Source organism: Sceloporus occidentalis, unplaced genomic scaffold (genome assembly GCF_023333645.1).
Source record: "Sceloporus occidentalis isolate IW3139 unplaced genomic scaffold, rSceOcc1.0.p SCAF_3, whole genome shotgun sequence".
Taxonomy (NCBI): Eukaryota; Metazoa; Chordata; class Lepidosauria; order Squamata; family Phrynosomatidae; genus Sceloporus; species Sceloporus occidentalis.
This window is the reverse complement of record NW_028316983.1, coordinates 233,948,386-233,968,179: the sequence shown is the minus strand read 5'-3', so window position 1 is coordinate 233,968,179 and position 19,794 is coordinate 233,948,386. Positions and strand designations below refer to the sequence as shown.

Sequence of the window (19,794 nt, the reverse complement as noted above, 5' to 3'; positions counted from 1 at the left end):
ATTGTAAACCACTCAGAGAGTGGTATAGAAATGTATTTGTTATTGCTATTGCTATTGCTAGGTGGATTTGCACCCTACTCTAATGGCTGCACTACATTGGCTATGTATGAAATCCAGTGATGTGCCTTCTGCATGAAGAGATCTATAAGGACCCTAAAGAAAAAAATTAAAAAAGAAATCCCTTGTAAGTTAGTCAGCAGGGAAGATCTTGACTTAGAATAACACAGCTGGAAGGTTGTTTTGTTTTTTTGCTACAGTTGCCAGAATATATAGAATGCAAACTGGGAGCTTTGAGATGTTGTAGGCCAAAATGACCAAGAGGACAAACAAATGGTCCTAGAATGATTAAAATGAGGCTGTCATACTTTGGACACATCACTAGAAAAGATCACATAATAGATGGATAGAGTCAATCAAAGAGGCCACAGCCATGAACCTGCAGACCTCAGCAGGGCAGTTGAGGACAAGGGGGCTTGAAGGTGCCCTTCTGAAGCGTGTGTAAAGATATATCAGTGAATACTAAGGTCAGAATTATCTGTGCCATAATATTTCAAACTCCTATGTATGGTTGTGAAAGATGGACAGTTAAAAAACTTGATTGGAAAACAATCAACTCATTTTAAATGGGGTGCTGGAAGAGAGAGAGGTCTATAGATTCTATGAATTCCTAAAGACAAACAAATGGGTCTTAAAGCAAATCAAGCCTGAATTCTCACTAGAGGTAAAGATGATTAAACTGAAATTATCATACTTTAGACTTAGCATGAGAAGATAGAACCCATTAGAATATACAATAATGCTTGGTAAAGTGGAAGGCAGTAGGAAAAGAAGAAGACTTCATTACAAATGGGTAGACTCAATCAAGAAACCCTGAGCTTGCAGGACATGATCCACACTGTTGATAACAAGGAAACTTGGAGGGTTCTCATTCCTAGGGTAACCACAGGTCAAAGTTGACTTGACAGCTATTAAAGCAGTAATAAGCCAGCATAGCCAATGCTGAAAGATTTTCTGCAACAACCTTATGGGGGCCACAGTATTCTTGCAACACCATTTGTGATCACTGGGATTGAACTACAGTTTCTATGATGTTTTAGTAGAAACAGCACTCTGCTTTGGAAAAGTTAGTGTTGCCACACTATTCTCCTTCTCCATCATCACAATCATCATCATCTAGAAAAGGAAAGGAGGGCCACTCAGCTTTTGCCATCTTCAACAGAGTCCTCAACTGATAACTACATATATCTGCTCTCCTAAAATTATTTTATTCCCCCACTTTGGGAGAAAAGGATGAAATAGTAAAAAGTTGAAGGAATCAGTAGTGTATGCAGAATTAGTGCTTTTAAAAATGGCCCTTTTGGACTGCAACTCTCAAACTCCCCTAGCCAGTATGGTTACTATTGCCCCAAAATATTACTTTTTCAAGATCAGTGCAGAACTGAAAAACAGTAGTCCTGCTCACATGGGGATCTTAGCAAGAGTCACAGTGGCAAACATCTCATAGTACTTAACACTCATTATGAAATTATCTGCAATAACTCTGTTGAACCCATCAAGGTGAAAACTCTGGATGGATTGCCTTGTCTTCACTTCCAATATATTTTTGTACAGCAAACACGTCCTCTGAATGAAAATCTATTTAAAATACAATTATGTAAGGTAGTATAATTAGTGACACTTCTAATGGCTGCACTTTTTTGTGAGCTAGTCTTATTAAAGAGTAAAACAGCTTCGTTAAGATTAAAATCGGCCCTGATTTTTCATACATAATGCTGTTATCATTATAGATAATGACAACATTCTCTGTAAGTGGAAAAATAGAGCAAGTTATTACACGTGCATTTTGATAAGTAGTTTTTTGTGGGGTTTTCGGGCTATGTGGCCATGTTCTAGAAGAGTTTCTTCCTGATGTTTCACCAGCATCTGTGGCTGGCATCTTCAGAGACTGCCATTCTCTGAAGATGCCAGCCCCAGATGCTGGCGAAACATCAGGAAGAAACTTTTCTAGAACATGGCCACATAGCCCGAAAAACCCACAAAAAACTATGGATGCCGACCATGAAAGCCTTTGACTTCACATATTGATAAAGTTAGTTGTCACATTTTCTTTAATGGTGCCCACAAATTGAGTAGAATCCTGACATTTGGTGCCAGATGCGCACACAGATAAGCCACATTTGAGGGTCTCAGATGACATAGTGCTTCTTTGTTGTTGATTGCCATCACATTGGCTTCAATGTATGGTGACTTAAGGAATGATAGACCTCCAAGACACCTTGTCATCAACAGTCCTGGTCAGGTTCTGCAATCACAGAGTTGTGGCTTCCTTGACTGAGTTTATTCATCTCTAATACAGTCTTCCTCTTTTCTTACTGCCTCCCAGTTTATCAAGCACCATTTTTTCCCTAATGAGTCATTTTGTCCTATCAAAGTATGATAGTCTTAGTCTAGTCATCTTGGCTTCCGGGGAGAATTCATACTTAATTTGGTGTAGGACTCATTCACTTGTCAATTTGGCAGTTCATGATATCTGTAGAACTTTTCTCCTGCACAACATTACAAATGAGTTGATTTTCTTCCTGCCAGTTTTTCCACTGACTTCCTTTGACAACGCTACATAAATACCAGAAACACTAGGATGATCCTGACTTTGGCATTCAATGATATATTTAAATGCAAAATAAAATCCCCCCAAACAATCTGAATTTCAAGTTTGTACATCTTTGGTACAGCTGTAAGATCTCTTAAACAAGTCATAGGTTAATGCCCCAGAACTTCTTTAACAAGCCATGCAGACATATAACAACAGAGAAGGAGCAAACACTGAATCTAAGTTACAATGAAGAGTGGAAAAACAATAGGGCTTATGCCCTCCAAAGGGTCAGAGATATAGAAAAAAGAAAATAAGAATTATTTTCTGTTTTGTGAGAGATATAAGCCAAGAGGCAAATCTTTCAAGAGAACACATTGCAATAGAGATAGTTAGGTTCCTGTCTAATCTACCCGAAAAGTTCCCTCAGACACTCAGTGTTGTTACTCCATCTGCTGAGTCTGCCTCATTGAGCGGCTGTCAGGTTTACAGTGAGTTAAGCCCATGTACACCACCTTGAAGTTCTTGGAGTAACTGTGGGTAAAATTATGGTCAACTATTGTACTTTAAAAGTCATGGTGCCTTAGAAATTCTAGTTCAAGATAGTTGGCTAGAGCTCTCAAGCAGAGAGAATTTTGAGTACTACCTCATTTTAAGTACCTTGGACTAGAATCATGACAGTTAATGATGGTATGAAATAGATATATGTTGCTACTGTTGTGTGTCTTCAGTCATTTCTGATTTATGGTGACTCTAAAGCAAACCTATTATGGGGTTTTCATGGTAAGATTTGATGAGAGGGGGGTTGGCTTGCCCAAGATCACCCAGTGGGTTTTCAATGGCTGAGTGGGGATTCAAACCCTGGTCTTTAGGTCTTAATCCCGTGCTTAAACCACTATGCCACACTGGCTCTGAATGAAACAAATATAAATCCCTATAAAACTGTGGGAATGTTAGGTTTTGTAAGGAGAAGGGCCAAGAAAGCACCAACAAAGGATGCTTTATCTCATTAAACTACAGTTTCTATTAAACTAAGGGACCGCCTGTGTCTAGGGGACACAGATAGGGCATCGAAACACAATTAGGGTCTTAAAATCCACTCTGGGATCCTTTTCAATATTTAATCCATCAGTCGTTTAGTAGAGAGTATTAATATAGCAAGCTGGCACACCATTTTACTTTACTAAAATGGATTTTATGACTAGGGTATACTGAAGTTTATTCTTCACTCAGAATACAAGATGGCAGTTTAAAGGTTTGAAAATTTCTGGCTGGTAGTGGCATTATGAAGAAAATAAAAATCAACAGGAAACAATATTTCTGAAAACTAAGACTCTTACTTACCATTAGACCTGCAAACATGACCACCACATATGGATCCACAAGGTCCTTACTGTCCCCCATGAATGCTTTGGTGACATTAGCCATGATGCTTGAGTTCATTTTGGGTAGCCCCTCTGCTTTGTAAATTCTCACGTAAAATCTGGCCCAAGGCCTTTCTGATGGAAATCCTTTGGGAATCAAGAGGTTCCTGGAGAAAAAAGAAAAGCCATTCTCTGAAGTGATTTGAAACAAATGTTTGATCAGACTGTGGGCCCATGGAGAAAAAACATCACTCACATATTTAGTAATCATGTAAATGGTTTTTCCAAAAGTAAGCAGAAGCTTCCCCATTCATATCAAGACCACAGGGGATTTAACTCATTGCAAAAAACAAACAAACAAACAAACAAAATAAGAATCAGATTAAAAAGCCATGTACACAAATGCTCACTCTATTAATGGTATTCCATTTAGTTTGTCCCTATCTAGACAAATACAGGAAACCTGAAAAAGTGTATTCATAGTCCTATACCAAACTATAGCCCTTAGGGACCCCTGAAGAAAGGGCATGGCTGTTACCATATCAGCTTTTTTACACAGAAAGCCTTACTGTAGCAGGATAGATTTGCCCCTTTTATATGGTAAGATACCACCCTAAGCTACATCAGTGACTCTGTAGTAATTGGCCTTACAACTGCTGTCTATGCACAGAATCAAAATGCCAGCCCTACAGAAATTAATTAAGTCATGAACATACTTGTCTATCTGTTCTTCTGCATCACTTGCTTTCTGGCTGGCTTGTATTGTCTCTCCTTTCCCGACAACACTGATATCACACTTCAGATATCCCTTGGCCCCTGTCCTAATGTCAGCAGGGTCAGTGAGAAGGGCCCACTTGTCACAAAACTGATGACCTGGAAAAACATACAAGCATGAGTCATTCACAGGGGAGTTTCTGAAATGTCTGTCTGGTGTGGGACGTGTGCATTGGTAGCCAGCAGGTTACTGGTAATAACTATTCTATCTGTCATGCAAACAAAATGGCTAAAACTCTGAGAAATAAATTAAGAAGGTGCAATCCCAAGATCTGTCAGGTGTTGGGGAAAGCGGATCGTATTCAGCACCACAAATTAAAATGTCATGGTTTCATAAATGGCAACATTTACATTTTGAACACTTTAGAGATGTTTCAGAACTATATTGTCATCCCAGCCTCGATATTTATGATACACAAAGATGTGGGTTTTGTGACAGCCCTTTTCTTCACTTCCATAAGGCCTATTACCCATCCATCTCTGCAACATCTAATACAATTTGCTTGCATTCCAGATAACCTGTCTATAAACCCTTCCTCCAACACCAACACCATTCCTCACCAACAGCAGGTAATGAAAGAGAACAGTAATGGGGAAATGCACAATATCGTAACAGCATCCTTGTGGATAAATCATGCTATGATTATGGGAAAGGACAAGGGAAGGAAGGCAGACGAGGACCATTTTCTGCAGGAGACACATGTATTACTGTGATGTGCAGTTCTGACATTAGTGGCAATAGTTGATTTTTCTAAGTGGTGGAATTTTTTTTGAAGGAACTTGCATGGAGACTGCACCATGGGTTCAACTATTCCATGATGCTCTGGTGCTCATTGTAATGAGAAGACTATTATCCATGTCCAGAGCTTGGGGGTGTTACTTTTTGACTACAGCGCCCGGAAACCCCCTACCAGCATTGCAACATCCCCAGCTCTGTTGATATCAACAAGGAGACAGCTGCAGGCCCAGTTCTTTGACCAGGTATGCATATATGAATAATCAGAGAACAGAAACTTCAAGTTAACTGGCATTTCTAACAATGAAGAGGCTGTGATCCAGGCCTGAATGAAATGCCTGTTACATACTGTTCATGATGACCAATCTTTAAGCCAGGATTTGGTTTGTTTTCTGAAATGTCAAACCATGTGTTCTGAAATCCTGTGAATCATCCTAGACTTGGATCATCATTCAGTGTAACACAGAAGAAGCAAATTGAAAACGTCTGTCTTACCTGGCTGATTGTATACTGTCCCCAGATCTACTTTAAACGAGCCAATCAATACACTCCCAATAAGCTTGTTATGCATAACCTGTTGGAGGAAGACAAATTAATCTTTATTGGATGTCTGGAACAATTTCTTCAACAGATTAAGAAATGTTCACAAGATGAGAAAGAACCTGGCAGTTACACTACCACAGGATGAAAATCATATATATTGCAACTAGTTCATTATCACAAACTAGTCTGACCCCCAAAAAGAAACACAGGATATATCTTGGATGCTAGGAAAATGTAGCAAGCCCAGAACCAAAATGCTACTAGCAGGAAAAACATCTAGATGTGTGATAATGACTAAGTAAAAACCCTGCAAACTTTACGAACTGAGAAATAAGTTATAAGTAATGTGGTTAACTATTAACACTTTACTTGTTTTAGATAACAAGGACACACTATAGCCACATTTCAAAAATAATGAAATGAATAAAAATGAAGTTATGTTCCTGGCATAACGAGTCCCATTATCCAGTTACTTCTAAATGGGATCCACCTGCATTTTTAGAGGCTTTGGACAGGAATTTTCCAAGTTTTATTTCATCCTCTTATTAGTCTTAAGTTTCTTTGTTTTTTAAGTAAAGGAATGAAAAAATAATGACCAACATAGTGAGTAATACAACAAGCTACTTTTAAAGGATCAAAGTAACAATGAATTACTTTTCAACCACTATAAAGAGCTAGAATGAACTTATTATTTTTAAAACATGACATTCCATGGTCTCCTACCTCACAAGGAAAATATTTGGGCTCTTGCCTCTGTCATTAAGAAATAGCTATGAATTTATTTATTTGTTCCATTAAAAGGAGAAAAATGTTGTCTGTTCTCTCCCTAGAAGATGTTGCGTGAAACCAATCATCACAAATGGTGTTTGAGCCTCCCTTGCACTAAATTGCTATCTTGCGATGAGGTCAACACAGAACACAACACCAAAGAGATACCTGGTGTACATTGTTGCCAATTTAAATTCAAGCCTTGAATCAGACACCCCATTATCAAATCTACCAACACTCACGCCTCCATAGGAAGTACCTAGAATAGGCTTGCCATAATCCAGCCCCTCATATCTGGCATCTAATCTGCATATTATGCAAATTATTATAATTATTCTGATTATGCAAATTCAGCACAATAATCATTGCACTTTTTCTACTATTATGTTTCAACCTCAATACCAGTACCAAGCTAAGAGCTCTTTTTTCTTCTTCTTTTCCTACTTAGATCTAAAACGCACTGCAGAAATAATCCAGTTTGAGGCCGCTTTAACTGTCCTGGCTCAGTGCTGGGGAATACCAGAAACTGTTTTTTGTGGCACCAAAACTTCCTGACAGAGAAGGCTAAATGCCTCACAAAACTACAGTTCCCAGAATCCCCTAGCATTGAGCCAGGGCAGTTAAAGTGGTCTCAAACTGGATTATTTCTGCAATGTGTTTTGGAACTTAGTTGGTGTGAAGAGAGGGAAGCTTCCAAGCAGCATCAGAGAGTAAAGGGACTTCTTTTGCTTCAAATGGCCCAGCCAGTCCCTTCAATCCAGGATTTTCTCAGTTTTCCAGGAGAAATGGCAACCCTAACCTTGAGTCAACTCCTGCAGCTTTCTGATCTGGTTGCTTCTCCTTCCATTGCTCTCCCATTTTCTCTGAGTAAGCAAGCAGTGAAAGGAACAGAACTAAAGGAGAGCAACCTCTGCTTGTCTCTCTTTTAGTTGTATTTTGCTTTCCTTCATTTTCTATACCCAACTTATCTTTTTCTCTCCATTTGTATTCAGTGGCAGCTCTGAGGTTCTAACTTTAACAGAGATATTCAAGATGCTGAATCTATTTGGGGACTAGAGGCAAACACTTTGGTCAGCTACTTTAAATTCTGGACTAAAATCTGGAGTGGATTCAGTACCCCACTGACATGTAAAACCATCAGCCACCACTGAAGATGGGATCTATAAGAAAAAAGGAAGCAGCAGAGTAGTGGGTGAGAGCAGCAAGGTTAAACTGGGCCTAACTCAGAGAGGGACCTGCAGATGTCATCACGAACAATAAGTCTTGATCAATAAGGAGAGTGTGGCACCTGAAGCAGGTAGCAGAGGCTGGGAGATGTACCTCCCTAAACTAGCCTTCTTTAGAAGTAAAGGTGAAGAATAAGATCAGAGAATAAGACACAGGTGAAGCTGACAGTATTCTACCCACAGATGTTTTCATGTGGGCCTTGTGACCTAAGCTGCATCTGCACTGCAGAATTAATGCAGTTTGATACCTCTTTAACTGCCATGGCTCAGTGCTAAGGAATTCAGGGAATTGTAGCTTTGTGAGATATTTAGTCATCTTTTTCAGTGAGCTCTGGTGGCACAACAAACTACAAGTCCCAGGATTCCATACGTTGGAGCCATGATAGTTAAAGCAGCATCAAACTGCATTAATTTTGCTGCGTGGCAGCTGCCTGAATAGAATGAGATGGCCTGTGAGATATAGATCCCAAAGAGTACTGCCTCTTTAATATACTGCATCATGGGAAATGTATACCAAAAAACAATTGTACATTAGGTGCCATTCAAAGACTTCAACAGTTCATTTTAAAAATAACTATTCATAGCTCTTCCAACAATTATTACAAAGTTGTCTGTGCTTCACCAGCACACAAAAGAGCCAGTAACACCACTAGCTTTGTTTATTCATAAATTTGGTTTAGATTTCACTGACAGCAGGACAAATATAGATTTCTGTCTGGCGTAATGCAATTTGTTCTCACAAAGCATGTATCTGTCCCATTTTTTCCACTTTATTTTGCTAACATATTTTATTTTGAAAGCAATGCAACAGGGCCAACCAAAATGAATTTGATTATTATCACTGCACTGAATATTACTGATGCTGTAACCTCACTCCTAGCAACTTGCAAACTGTGTTCAGCAATCAAGAGTTGGATCCTCTACAAAAGCAATCTACGGAGTCTTAGTGACTTCCCAGGGAGTCATGGCTTCTAGGCAATAGCTGAGAATCTGTGTACTGTCTCCTATAATTCAGGATCTGGTCATTATGTGCATTTAATGGCTGACTGAAAAGGTGCAACATAAAATGAAAGACCCAGATTACAGACAATAGATTTTATTTTTTTTAAAGGATTATTGTAACAAGAGGCCTAATTGCCAGTTCCTCTGAAATAGATTTATTCATTGGAAAGGCAACACATGTTTCAATCCCATTGATTCAGTGGGTCTACTTTAGTTCAGATTATGGTTTAAATGTAATTGTTGGTTCTAACTAGAGTAGACCTATTGAACACTGGAAGTTGCCTAATTACCTAACCATTGAACTTACCTAACTAGTTATTTTGCCATTGAGTCAGTGGGACTGCTTTATTTGGGACTAACATATACCATGATTTTCATCCGAGATGAAAAAGCATTGTCTAAAAATTATTTTAGCTATTTTGTATTTGTACAATATAAATCTCATTTCTTCTATGTAATGCACAAATCTCCCAATCATATATCTTCTTTGGTCATTGTTCTCAATGTCCCCTGTTTTAGAATGACCAAATTAATTTCTTGTTTGCTTGGATACATATACTCACAGAGATTTTGATAATTTTGTCGAACAGATGAACTTGAGGTCCAATGAAGTCGAATACAAAATACTAAGGAAGGAAAACAATAACAACAAGAAACCATATTAAACATAATACCTGGTATACAAAGAAAAAGATATGGCAATTAACTGAGTGGAAAATCTTTCATGTATTCATATTCATCTGGGAGCTTTCAATCATAGGACAAATAGCAGCTGTGAGGATCTAACTAGAAAATGGCAGGAAAGGAAAGGTAACTCCATCTCTACAATAACTCAGCATTGTTCTGATTCAATTTTCTACAGTGTTCCAGCTGCTATTCTTTTAAGCTCTTAATCAAAGATCTCTTATGTATCTCTCCTACTTGCATCTTATTTCTAATAGTAATTCTTTCTCTCCAAAAAATCCTGAGAACTGTAGTTCTGAGGCAATATTAAGCATCTCTAACACACTATAGTCTCCAGATCTGCTTATAGGAAACCATGAAACTTATACTTTTGTAAAACTGATATAAACTTTGTAGGATAAATATGTATGGAGAATGGGAAAACTGAGGAACTGAGCCCTTAAGAAAGCACAGTTCATCTTTCAATCATATCTTTTTACAGAGGGTCTTTGGGGTTTGGTTTCAGGATCGTCATCACCCATATGGATACCAAAAATGTGGATCCAAAGTTTATATCAGTCTGATTATATACAAAGGCATAGTAAAATGGTGTCCCTTATAGAAAATGACAAAATCAAGATTTGCTTTTTTTGGAATTAGAAAATAATAATCAAGCAGTGGATGTTTGAATCTGTGGCTGTAGAATCTGTGGATATGGCAGGGGAGGGGGGACGACAAGACTGTATTTTACTAAAAGAACACAAAACAAAACCAGTTTTCAGATTCAGTAGGGACATCAAAATGTTGCAGTAACAGAACACAATTGGCACAGTTTACTTACTTCATTGTAAAATGGTGAATTGGTCCCTTCCTTGACTGTAGTCTGCTTCTTTTCATCCCCAATTTCTATAATCACCACAGGATCTATATTCTCACCAACAAGCTGCCGGGCCTCAATTATTGTTATGGCAATCTGGATGGGTGAGATATAAAATTTGTATGTAACTTCTTAAAAGAACTAACTAAGGCCCTGTACATACCACCCCGAAAGGGTGGGCTGGAGGCAGCCAGTTTTCCTGTGCAGGGATGCAGCAGCAACCAAACTGTGTGGCGTCCCTCTGCTCCAAAAGGAACCTGGAAAAACTAGGTTCTTTTTGGGACGCCGTGCACATGTCATGAACGCGCCATTGGCGCACTCATGACGTAAGCGACACGCAGCAACGTCTATACGCTGCACGTCGCTTACATCATTATGGTGGGTCCCATATGGACGGAAGGCCACCATTACACTGCTGCCGTGATGTCCTAGGGTTAGGAACCGTGTGGTTGGTGCGCGGTCCCTAACCCTAGAGTCTAGGAATCCGCCTGGATGCCGCTTCTTGGCGATACATACTGGGCCTAAGAGAGTACTGAGGGAAGTTTGGGTCATTTGTTAGAGATGACAGCCTTTATATTGTACTTTACCTGATAATTCTGTGATTTCACTTCCCCTTCGTGGATCTTCGATTGCAGCTTTGCTCTGTTTCCATTTCAGAACACAAGGACATGATGCATGAGGCTTTAAACATTGTACTCTTTCATCTTTAATGACAATACTGACATTTAGCTTCTCATGTTTTCTTGCTACTGACACCAATATCACTTACAGTTGAAGGATATCTAGGAAACTAATACAGTCCAGGCAAGGCTCCAGAGCTTTGTGGTTGTGGTATTTACAGATGGATATGGATTTAATTTAATTCATTTTATTTCTTTTTTAAATGAAATGGAACAATATTCTCAAACATCTTGAGGAATAGTAAAATTCCCCAGTTTTGCTTTATGTGACAATCAATTTTTGTGAATGTTGGCAAATTTTCTTCAAAATTTCCAAAAAAGATTACAAAATTTGAAAAGTGACAATTGTGGCCATTGCAAGGATGAGTGAGAATTTTGTTCCAGTCCTTGTTTTTAATCAGATTTTTTTAATTCACAAAATTCAAATGTGGGAGATGATGGAACTGACAGGTTTATTTGTTTCTGTGCTAGGGTACATATTCCAGGTTTCCTTCTTCCCTAAAAGACTTCATATAACTGAGCTTAAGAAAAACTTCTTCCTGAATACTTGAGAATAAACTCTAACAAGACAAATATGACAACTTCGTGTGTTGCAAGGCTTTAGGCATGGAACACAGCTTCGTAGTAAAAACAGTGCGTGCTTCCCTATAAAAGGTCCTATGTTTGCAAATAATTTTTGCAATTTCCCTACATGTATTCTTATTTTTATGATACTATGTGCATAACAAAGAGTTTAACTAGACCTAGGACCCTATTGCATGGGGTTAAAAGAGTGGCTTAACTTTCCTGAATTCAGTGCTAATGTGAGAGGCAGCTGGTTCCTATCACACATAAATCTCCACTGAATCACTGCCTCGGACCATCCTGGATGCAGCCTGGGGTGTCTAAGCCACTTCCATGGCACCTTTTTGAAAACAGAAGCTTTCGACTTCTAAAAATGGCCTCCAAAGAGGCTTAGACAACCCAGGCTGCATCCGGGATGGAGTCAGGCAGCGATTCAGCAGCAATTTATGTGTGATAGGAACCAGCTGCCTCCCAAATTAGCACTGAATTCAGGCAAGGTATGCTGTTCTTTTAACCCCATGCGATAGGGTCCCTAGACTCAAATCTCAAGTGAGTTACTGTGAGAAAATAAAAATCTAGTAATGTCAGTTTCTCACTTGTTAAATGGGGACGTTCCAAAGAGGGTTTTTTTAGAATAAACACCACAATTTATTTAAGAGCTGTATAAATATTAAGTCACAAAACATAGCCAAGACTATAGAGATTTTAAAGGATCTCTTATTCTACTAAGGTAACCACTTACATGATTTGCCATGCTGGCTAGGAGATGTAGTAAAAAAAACCCCAGCTTTTCAAATGTCCACACATTTTATAAGACATCATCAGGACCAGCCATTATGTATAGGAATTACAGGCCTCCCTTAGTCATTCTAACTTGCAAGCAACTTTACTGGTGTACCCAAAAGCTTTGGCAAAAGTCAGGATATATCACTTGATATGGTTTGACCTATTGTTCTTAAGAGATTTCTTTGCTGTATTGTTTAATTCCCCTACAGTTCCTTCCGTGGGCAGAGCTGATTCCTGACCATAGATCCCTCAGGTAATCAGTTCAACACTTGCTTCAGACTCAGATATTTACAGCGCAGTTCCCTCCTCCTTCCAAATGTAAAAGATATGTAAAGTGACTTTTGGAGTTGCATCAATCGAAAGGTGAGGACGGGAGGAGAATGCTAGGAATTTTATCTATCTGCTTGCTTGCTATCCAGCCACATTTCTAACTCCAATATATAGTGCTGCCTGGCTCCAGCATATGAGAACTATCACTGCACATCTACTTTGCAGCTTCAGCTATAAAGCAGATCTAGAAGACAGAACCAATTTCCACTGAAGCAAGCAGCTGTCTTTCTACTGAGACAAGTGGAGGCAAAATCAAGGTAGCTGATCTCTTTCCCCCTGGAACAGGGGTGCCCAACTTAGAAGGAGGTAGGGGCCGAAATTAAGGTCTGCTAGGTTGTTCGGGCTGCCAATAGGTTTAGGATAGGGAAATGTAGGAGATTTAGGTGACATGTAGGACATTCAAGAAAAATGGAGGACATGACCAAATAGAAGCTGGAAGCATATAAATGTAAATCCATACTTCTTAGCCATGCTCAAAATGGAGGACATTTTGGAATCCCTCCTCCTGGACAGGAAGGCTGAGATGGGAGACATGTCCAGGAAAAGGAGGGAAAGTCTGGTCATCCCTTCCCTCCTTCCTTCCTTCCTTCCTTCCTTCCTTTGCTTGCTTGCTTGCTTCCTCCCTCCCTCCCTCCTTCCTTCCTTCCTTCCTTCCTTCCTTCCTTCCTTTCTTTCCTCCCTTCTTTATTTTTTTGCTTCTTTCCTCCCTTTCTTCCTTTCCCTCCCTCCCTCCTTTATTTCCTTGCTTCTCTTTCCTCCCTTCCCCCTTTCTTCCTTTCCCTGCCTCCTCCCTCCCTCCCTCTCTTCTTTCTTTCTTTTTTCTTTCTTTTCCTCCTCTTACCCTCACCCCTTCTTTATTTCCTTCTTCACTTCTTCACTTCCTTGATTCTTTCTTTCCTCCCTTCTTTCCTTCCTTCTTTCTTTCTAGAGGAGGAGGAGAAGGAGGAGGGCAATGGGAAAAGAGATAAGGACGCCTGTGCACCACATTGTCCTCCTCCTCCTCTGCCAAGTCATTCGCCTTTGAGAAGCCTGGGGGTTTTCTGACTCGGCAGAAGAGGAGGAGGAGGACAACTCGCTGGGCAGGGGTCCTTGTGTCTTTCCCCCATTGATGGGCGGGCAGGCTTGTGAGAAGGAAGAGGGGGAGGATGGGGGTAAGAGACAAGACAACCCGTCCACCGCATTGTCCTCTTCTGCCAAGCCGTTCATCTTTGAGCGGCAAGGCTGCCTGCCCAGTAAAAAACCCAGGCCATGCGAATGACATGGCAGAGGACAACCCTTTCCCCCCCTCCTCCTCTGTCGAGTAGCTCACCTTTGAGCGGCCTGGGGGCTTTGCCAGGCGGGCAGCCTTGCAAGGACGAGGATCCCGAATCCCAGGCTGCTCGCCAAAAGTGTGGTGACCTCCTCCTCTACTCTCATCCACACCCCAGTGAAGACCCAGGGCCCCTTATCTTAATGAGCCAAACCCCTGCCCTCTCTCGCTCTTTTGCTCTCTCACTCCCTGCTCTCTCTCTGCCCTCCCGGCTCTACTCTGCCGCTTGCCCTACAAAAAGCTCCTCCCTCTGGGGTGAGAGGAGCTGTAAGCCTGCCCCCAGCAAAAGCTCTCCTGGAAAGTCTGGGGGAAGAGTCCATTGCTCCCATCTTCCAAAGCCCTGTGCGATCAGGGACGACTCTGGGAGCTGGGACATCCTCCTCCTCCTAATTATTTGGCCTCGGGCCTCCAGAAATCCTTTGGCGGGCCGCATGGAGGCCCCGGGGCTGCAAATTGTGCACCCCTGCCCTGGAACAATCTCTGGCAATTGCTGCCAATCTTCCATGATGCCAAAGCCTATTCCTGCTTTGCCTCCCATCATCGCTCTCTCCAGTTCTAGACTCCCACCTAGTGGCTTGTTTTCTGGTGATAATATTTTGCTAACAAGTATATCTTGCTGGATTGCAGATAAGCACAACGACCAAGAGATAAACATATTGGTTTCTTGTCACTGGCTGTGTCAACACCAGCAACCCCTCTTCAAGAAGGGAAGAGTCTATGTAGCCATTTTGTGATCCAGTAGCACAATACCTCTTCCTGATAGGGCCTGAGGCACCAAAGCTACTAGTGGAGGCACAGTCATCATACATCGTATCTCCTTCATCCACATCTTGACCAGGAAGGGCTTCTTGATGGATACTATCAGTGTCATCTTGCTCACCTGAAGAAGAGACAAAGAAAGCAAGAAATCAGTGAAGATCACTTCTAAAGCAAGGAAGTGTTGTCATTAGAGCACTGGAGTAGAACTTGGGAGAACCTAGTTGTAGTCCTTCACTGGTGACCCTGAGTCTAACTTCCCCTCACAGTGTTGTAGTGAGGATAAAGTGGGCAGATGTTGAGCCATGTCTGACACTTTGAGTTCACTTGATAGGATATTAAACATCCTGTTGAAATAATTTAAATCACTGGAGTGAGTTTCAGTTTCAAATCCAGCCATTTTCTGTTCTTCTGTCATCTTGTCCTTTGCATCAGGCAGAAAAATGACTTGAGCCAAAGTTTAGCTGCAGTCAAGAACATACCCATATTGGCCACAAGGCAACATCTGCACACACCGGGCAAACGCCAGTGTAGTGGCGCAGCATTGTCTGCATAAGCCAGCCCAGCCAACACCACATTGGCATGGCTGGCCTGTCCCCATCCCCAGAGCCATCACTGCCATGTCCTTTACTGTGCAACCACAGAGGGACCCCCTGATTACATAGTAAGGATCTCGGATATGTGAATAGCTGTATCAGGCCCAATTAGGGTCAGCCAGCTGTTCACATGGCACAAAACTCTGTGCTAACTCTGGGGTTTGGGGGAAACTCTGGGGCTTCTCACAACTTTGCTAGCTCTGAGACAAAGCCGTGTTAACCAGGGAAGTTGCTGTGCATCATGGAAACAGACAGAACTGCTGTTGGGGTAGGCAAGGTTTTTTTTTTGAGGGGGGGGTTGGCCACGCAGACAAAGCCACACATGCACATATAACAATTAGACATGAGAGGAAGCTTTTTTTATTGGAGACAATGAAAGGCTTTTGGAATGACTACTTGCAACGTGTGCGGAAGGGTCTGTTTGGGGGAGACCACAGTATAGGGGATGAGGAGAATTAACCCTTCCCTCCCAGGTGTGATCCCTCCACAGGTGACCAGATGTCACAGCTGCAAAGGAGGACAAGATACCATGAAACAAAGGATATTCAAGAAAAATGTAGGACATTACCAAATAAAAGCTAAAAACACTAATACAGTGCACCCGCGTTATACGCAGGCATGCTTTACACAGTTTTCAACATACTCTGAAAGCCACACGGGGAGAAGGGGCAGCACACCCCATAGGGAACAATGCTCCTTCTACCAGCCTCTACAACAGGGGTCAGGAAAGTGCAGATTGTTGGCAGTGTTTTGCTCCGAGGTCATCCTTGAAGCCCTTAAGGATCCCCAAGCACACTCACAAACTGAAATAATTTCCCCCAAAATGCAATTTAGAGGGCAACTTTCTAGAATAGAAAACCTCTTGTGGCTGTGGAGACACACCACACAGTTTCAAATCTTGGAAAATCCAGATTCCAAATTCCTAGAGAACCACCACATAGAGGAGAGGCTTTTCTACCTAGAGGGTGCCAAACAGCCACAAAGAAGATGGAACTAGTAGTCCATTTCCCCCCTCCTTGTGTTTTTAAACAATTTCCAATTGAATGCACCGTATAGTTAGAGTTCAAGTTGCATTAGGACAAACCTAGCACCTTATCTCTCTCATTTTATCGTTTATCTCTGAAGTTCACCAGTAACAACTGCCCAGGGACAACATGGATGACATCATTTTTCATTCTCACCCTCTGTAATATTGACCTAGCAGGACTTACCCACTGCTCCTTTGTTTGTGATTGTTAACCCCTTGTCCGCTTTCTTCTTCTTCTTCAACTTTATTCCAGCAAACAACCCTTTCCTACAAAATACATAAATAAATGAATTAACAACCATGGAAACAAACATCTCTGGAACAGAATGCAGCCACATAGTATGCACCAGTTCCAATTAGCAAGGTTTTTTGGGAATGCTCTCTTGCAATCCATGCCATGCCATGCCAACCCAACCCAACCCTTCTGTTTTTCCATTCATATCACCAATATATTGTGCACTGGGCTCTTGATATCTGCTGGAGTTTGGTTCCAGGACCTCTGTGGATACAAAATCCATGAATGCTCATATACCATTAAATGAAAGGGCATAAGGAAATGTTCTCCTTTATAGCAATAGCAAGTACATTTCTATACCGCTTATCAGTGCACTTAAGCACTCCCTAAGCAGTTTACAAAGTGTAAGCTAATTGCCCCCAACAATCTGGGTGCTCATTTTAGCGACCTCAGAAGAATGCAAGCCTGAGTCAAACTTGAGCCCTTTATTGGTTTGTGAGTGAGTGCTGCAGTACAGGCATTTAACCACTGCTCCACCAGGGCTCCTGGTTGCATTTTGGATTTTATTTACTTTCAAAATATTTTCTAGCCATGGATAGTTGAATCCATGGATAAAGAATCAATGGCTATGGAGGGCCGCCTGCATTCTGTTCATATTAAGCATGGTCAAAACTGCATTTCTGGGGTGTCCTTCCTGTTAAGGAAAATGCAACATGGGATATACAATTGAAGAAATAAAACATGTATGTGAGAGTCACTATGACTAAGCAAAAGCAATTAAGAAGCCACACAGGTGTAAAAGCTAATGTAATTTAGCAGTCCTAAATGCCAAGGACAGAAATGTAGAGTGTACAATTGAAAACACCTGAGAATCATTAAGTGTACAAGGTGAAATGATGAAATCCTTAAGTATGGGTTGAACTATGAGAACCAATCAAAATGAATGTACATGCCCACTGGGTGGAAACTGACTAAGTGGGTGGTGTTTAACAATGGCTATAATAATTGCTATGTTTGCCAATGTTTTTTGTGGGTAGTTGTGGAGTAGTGTGAGTAGTTTGGAGATTGTAAAGATTGTGATTTGTGAGGGCATTAGTATTTGTATATAGTAGAATAAAGTAGATCTTTTTTATAAGACTACTGAGTTGTTTGGTGTCTTGAGTGAAGAAACAAGAGCCAGCAGAATCCTGGAGAAGTTTGGAGACTTCTGTGGAAGAAGAGTGAGAAGGCTTGGAGAGTCTGTCAGGGTCTTCAGCCTATTCTCTGAAACTCTGCTGCTTTGGAGAAAAGCATTAACCACTGGCCAAAACTGGTCAGCGCCGCTGCATAACAAGGTGGTGAGTTAGAGCCAGAGGTGAAGAGCTACAACTCCCATCATCCCTGACACTTCCTCCCATGGGCAATGTCTGGTGACATAGGATTCTCACTGCCTCACCAAACTACATATCCCAGCATTCTAAAGGATGGAGCCATCACAGGAAAAGTAGTGTCAGCTGATATAACTGTATACTGTCATACCTTCCAGCATTTCAAAAATGAAACCTGGGACATGTGTGACCAAGTGACTTCAGAGCGTAGGCATGATGGCAAAAATTATTAATGAGGAAGAACAGACAAACTAGGATAGGCTGTAGCGGTTTGCTTTTGCCTATGTCTACAGGGAAGGATAAGATTCTTTCCCTTCCTCTCCTCTCCTCTCCTCTCCTCCAAGGTGAATTCACATAGTACAAACTGTTTTTGCACATTGTACTCAGTATACAGCAACTTAAGTAAGATGGGGACAAAAAGGAGAAAGTGGGAAAAGGAAAAAGAATTTGGGACATTTTAAAAGTAGCCAGAAAAGTGAGATGACAGAGGATTAATTGGGACTAACCCTGACAAATTGGGACAATTTATTTGGGGGGGGGGGGGGGTATGTATTGTTGATGCATTCTAAAAGAAATTAGGCAAATTAATTCATTTTTATGTAGGCTGACCATATTTTCTTGAAACAAAAATAGGACATTGACAAAAATGGGACAGGATGATGTAATATTTTGTATTCATGAAAAATTAAGATGATAACAAAAGTTTTATTACATGAACATATTGAGCTAACAATTATTTTTCAGTGACAGAACTCATAGAAAAAATTAGATAGGAGGGGACTGTATTTCACCATGATCATACCATGAATATTTCTCTGATGAAGCAATCTCACATGTGAATTTCAACATATTATCATAAAACTTCTCACACTCCATGACACAATTTTTTTAAAAAAAATTGGCCAACCAATTTCAAACAGGGATCTTCATTTTTACAACATAACAGGGCATTTTTCTTGAAAATGGGATAAAATTGACATTTATATTAAAACGACAAGACAATCTGGAAATATGGGGAAAAACAGTACTGTCCTGTTTAAAATGGTACATATGATCAGCCTTTTTGTGTGTGTAATACAGGCTGTAGAATCAAGCTTTTCTTGCAAGATAATTTTGAAATAAATTATTGATGTCACTTTGGAACAAAGGGAAACAGACGAGACCAACTTCTTAATTTAGTACTATCAGGTTCATAATTCTTGCAAGCTGTGTGTGTCTACTTGCAGCTAAATGAATGCTTCGAAGTTACAGAGTCTCTGACAAGCTAAAGATTTATTATCTAAGGAGTGATAATCTAATTTCCTACACTACCAAAATGATGAATTGATTGCCAAAAAGGCCTGTTAAAGTGTATATGTATTTGAAAGAGTGAGGATATTCATCACCTTTATGATGCTAAAGTGGGCCCTCATAATCAGAAGACATCTGATAAATTCCAAATTGTAGTTTTGAGTATTTTACTTTTTAAGAAAAGGAAACCACCATGCCAGCTCTGTTATAAGAGCATCCAGTCTGTTTGCAGACAAAAAGTGATACAGTAGGTCCTTAGTATCCACTGGGGTTTGATTCCAGGACCCCCATGAATACCAAATTCCGTGGGT

The 19,794-nt window shown here is 40.6% G+C and overlaps 1 protein-coding gene across 1 annotated transcript in view; it reads right to left on the bottom strand.

Moving 5' to 3' along the window:
• The window catches only part of FER1L6 (fer-1 like family member 6), a 125,312-nt gene that overhangs the window by 79,599 nt on the left and 25,919 nt on the right, over positions 1–19,794 (bottom strand). The window contains exons 2-9 of the mRNA XM_089518947.1: positions 16,776–16,858; positions 14,963–15,092; positions 11,131–11,185; positions 10,508–10,639; positions 9,567–9,629; positions 5,960–6,038; positions 4,671–4,827; positions 3,935–4,121 (exon numbers count right to left, since the gene is read on the bottom strand). Coding sequence (XP_089375073.1) covers positions 3,935–4,121; positions 4,671–4,827; positions 5,960–6,038; positions 9,567–9,629; positions 10,508–10,639; positions 11,131–11,185; positions 14,963–15,092; positions 16,776–16,858 — 886 coding nt within the window. The remainder of the gene's footprint in view (positions 1–3,934; positions 4,122–4,670; positions 4,828–5,959; positions 6,039–9,566; positions 9,630–10,507; positions 10,640–11,130; positions 11,186–14,962; positions 15,093–16,775; positions 16,859–19,794) is intronic.